Here is a 3,134-nt window from a genome sequence, read left to right as displayed (position 1 = left end):
AGTCAGTATAACTGGTGTCTCCAGAAAAGGGGAAGATTTGAACACAAAGACTTGCGGAGAGGGCAGACAATGTGAAGATAGTCACACAAAGATAGACACTGGATTGAAGTGATGCATCTGCAAGCCAATGAACACCTGAGACTACCAGAAGCCAGGGGAGAGACATGGAACAGACCATACCTAGCTTCTTCAGAGAGAACATGGTTCTGCTGATACCTTAATTTTGGACTTCTGGCCTTCAGATCTAAGACAAATTTCTATTGCTCTAAGCAAGCTAGTTTGTGTACTTCGTTACAGCAGCCCTAAGAAACTGTTACGCTATTTATTGGCAATTTCTGAAATATTTTTAAATATCGTGCAGGTCACAAACGTCCTGTTTGCAGCCTCTGCTGAAGGGGAAGAAGGTATGGTCGTTGGTCATCTGTTCCAAATCCACAGAAGGGTGCAGCTGATGGAGAGGATGAAATGTGTACAGCAGGCTTGGCGCCCGTAGCATAGTGGTTACAGTGCTGGCCACATATGTTGAAGTTGGTTGGTTTGAACCTGGCCTGGGCTAGCTAACTAACAATGACAACTGCAACAAAAAATATCCGGGTGTGTGACGGGCACCTGTAATCCCAGCTGCTTGGGAGGCTGAGGCAGGAGAATCACTTAAGCCCAAGAATTTGAGGTGGTTGTAAGCTATGAAACCACGGCACTCTACCAAGGGTAACATGGTAAGATTCTGTTTCCAAAAAAAATTTAAAAAATATGTGCAGAGCAGTGGGCCCTCTACATCCTAAGGGTCCCAGCTATCCCTTAGGAAGTGTGTCTGGTAGAGGCTATCTTTCCTAGCTGCTCACCCAGGCTTAGAGGAAGCTACTACCAGGAACCTCTGGTCTTGCCTTTTCCCTACCCCTACAAGCCACGTCCCTTTGGGAGCCTTGGTATGCTTGGCTATATGATAAGAATAACAGAATCAGGCAGCACTGTGGCTCAGTGGGTAGGGCACCAGCCCCATATACCAGGGGTGTTAGGTTCAAACCCAGCCCCGGCCAAACTGCAACAAAAAAATAGCCAGGCGTTGTGGCGAACAGCTGTAGTCCCAGCTACTCGGGAGGCTGAGGCAAAAGAATTGCCTAAGCCCAGGAGTTGGAGGTTGCTATGAGCTGTGTGATGCCACAGCACTCTACCCAGGGCAATAAAGTTAGACTCTGTCTCTACGAAAAATAAAAAAAATAACAGAATCCCTACCTCACAGGCTTCAGATCAGAAAAGATCAATGTTGCAAAAGTATCCTAGGAGCAGTTTTCCTTTCTGAGGATGGAGGCAGGCATAAACAGGTTGGGGTACCCACTTTTGGCTGGGACCTCCTGGGTTTCCAGGGGAACATCCTCACATTCTCTTGAGGCCATGAAACTGGGAGGATTCTAAGCCCAAATTGAGCCCTGAAACCAACTGTGGCTTCCAGAGAAATGAAAATGATAATAAATAAGTGTAAAAAGAGTTAACACATCCTTTAAGTCAAAAAAAAAAAAATACATCAGGAGGACAGTCACAATTGAGTGGACTGAGAAAAGGCGTGAAGGACTAGGCCACAGGGCCAGATGGGAGTGAGGGGTGAGAGGGGTGAGGGTCCCCCTTCCCAGCCCCAGGAGGTGGAGAGGAATAGAATAGGCTGTGTGTAGCAGCTGCTGGAGAAAGTTTCCACCACGGCCAAAGCAGCTGCCCCTCCTCTGCCCAGACCTGGCCCATGCCTTGTGGCTGTGCTTATGACAGGCACCTAACGGGACAGTGGTGTCTGCTTCAGGGACATGAGCACCGAGCGCAGGCGGGACACGTCTTTGCACTGCTTGCTGCTCTTGGGGTTGAAGTCACAAAGCTGGGCCACCTTTTCCCACTCTGTGCCTGGAGTCTCTTCCTTGGATTCCTTCACAAAAGCTTCCTCAGATGCCCTGCAGGTAGAAATAGAACAGAGGTTTCATAGCTGTTCACCTTTGCCCTCGGTCAACGCTGCTCTGCTCCCATTGAGCAAGGCTGCTCTGCCCAGACTACTGTGGAACACTTTGTCCAGAGGTTTCCTTCTCAGCCCTGTGTCCTCTGACCTCAGCTAGCTGAGAACAGCCTTGGCAAAAGAGGAAGCCTGGCTTGATCCTGCCTCAGAACCTCTGCACTTGCTATTACCATTTTCTGGAATGCTCTTCCCCCAGACCTGCTCAGGGCTGGCTACTTCTTGTCATTTAAATCTCAGTGCAGGCCTCATTCACCTCCTCAGAAGGGTCTTCCCAGCCTAGGTGTTCTCTGTTCATTACTTCCCCATCACGAGTTCCCACCATGGGATTCCTGATACCTAAAGGCCCTTAAAGGAACTAATACAAAACCCTACCTGTTTTCAACATTTTCAAAAACTTGGTGGAGGTAGGACATTTACTAACCACCTAAACTACCTGAAGCACATAGTTCAGCATTGCCTAAGTTTTCTGGGTAAGTACACATAAGTATTTGACCACAATCCAGAAAGGGATCAGTTAAAAGGAATCTTTACAGCAAGACTTTCAAAGCCTTTAATGTGCTAAAATGCATCTCAAACTCCAAGGTGGAATGTGAAAGATAGAGACTCCACCACATCCAAGCATATTTGAGCATAGAGCCCTCGTTAGCCCTCAATAACTGTTATCTCTATGAAGCCACAGCCTGGGGAATGCCCCACTGGAGTCTTTGCTTTTGGTTAGAGTCAAGTTAGGATGAAAACTGGTGATCTTTCCATCAGAAGTTCTGGTTGACAGTTGTAGATGGCACTGATTAAGGGACAATGGGAGAAACAAAGTACAGTAAATACAGTATAGTGGGCAAAATCTACACATGGGACTCATTAAGAAAAAGACAAGAAAGGATTCTTGGCTCGGCGCCTGTGGCTCAAGTGGCTAAGGCACCAGCCACATATACCTAAGGTGGCAGGTTCGAATCCAACCCTGGCCTGCCAAACAACAATGATGGCTGCAACCAAAAAATAGCCGGGCATTGTAGTGGGCGCCTGTGGTCCAAGCTACTTGGGAGCCTGAGGCAAGAGACTCGCTTGAGCCCAGGAGTTGGAGGTTGCTGTGAGCTGTGATGCCATAGCACTCTACCCAGGGGGACAGCTTGAGGCTCTGTCT

At 48.1% G+C, this 3,134-nt stretch overlaps 1 protein-coding gene across 1 annotated transcript in view; it reads right to left on the bottom strand.

Moving 5' to 3' along the window:
* Positions 1-1,440: 1,440 nt before the first annotated feature.
* Positions 1,441-3,134, bottom strand: part of CLTB (clathrin light chain B) — a 23,275-nt gene continuing 21,581 nt past the window's right edge. Inside the window, exon 5 of the mRNA XM_003781912.1 lies at positions 1,441-1,934. Within this exon, the coding sequence (XP_003781960.1) occupies positions 1,763-1,934 (172 nt within the window). The 3' untranslated portion in view covers positions 1,441-1,762. The remainder of the gene's footprint in view (positions 1,935-3,134) is intronic.

The sequence above is a fragment of the Otolemur garnettii genome, unplaced genomic scaffold, assembly GCF_000181295.1.
Source record: "Otolemur garnettii isolate 467f Iridium unplaced genomic scaffold, OtoGar3 scaffold00003, whole genome shotgun sequence".
Lineage (NCBI taxonomy): Eukaryota > Metazoa > Chordata > Mammalia > Primates > Galagidae > Otolemur > Otolemur garnettii.
The sequence above is the reverse complement of the archived record's forward strand: the minus strand, read 5'-3'. Positions and strand labels throughout refer to the sequence as shown.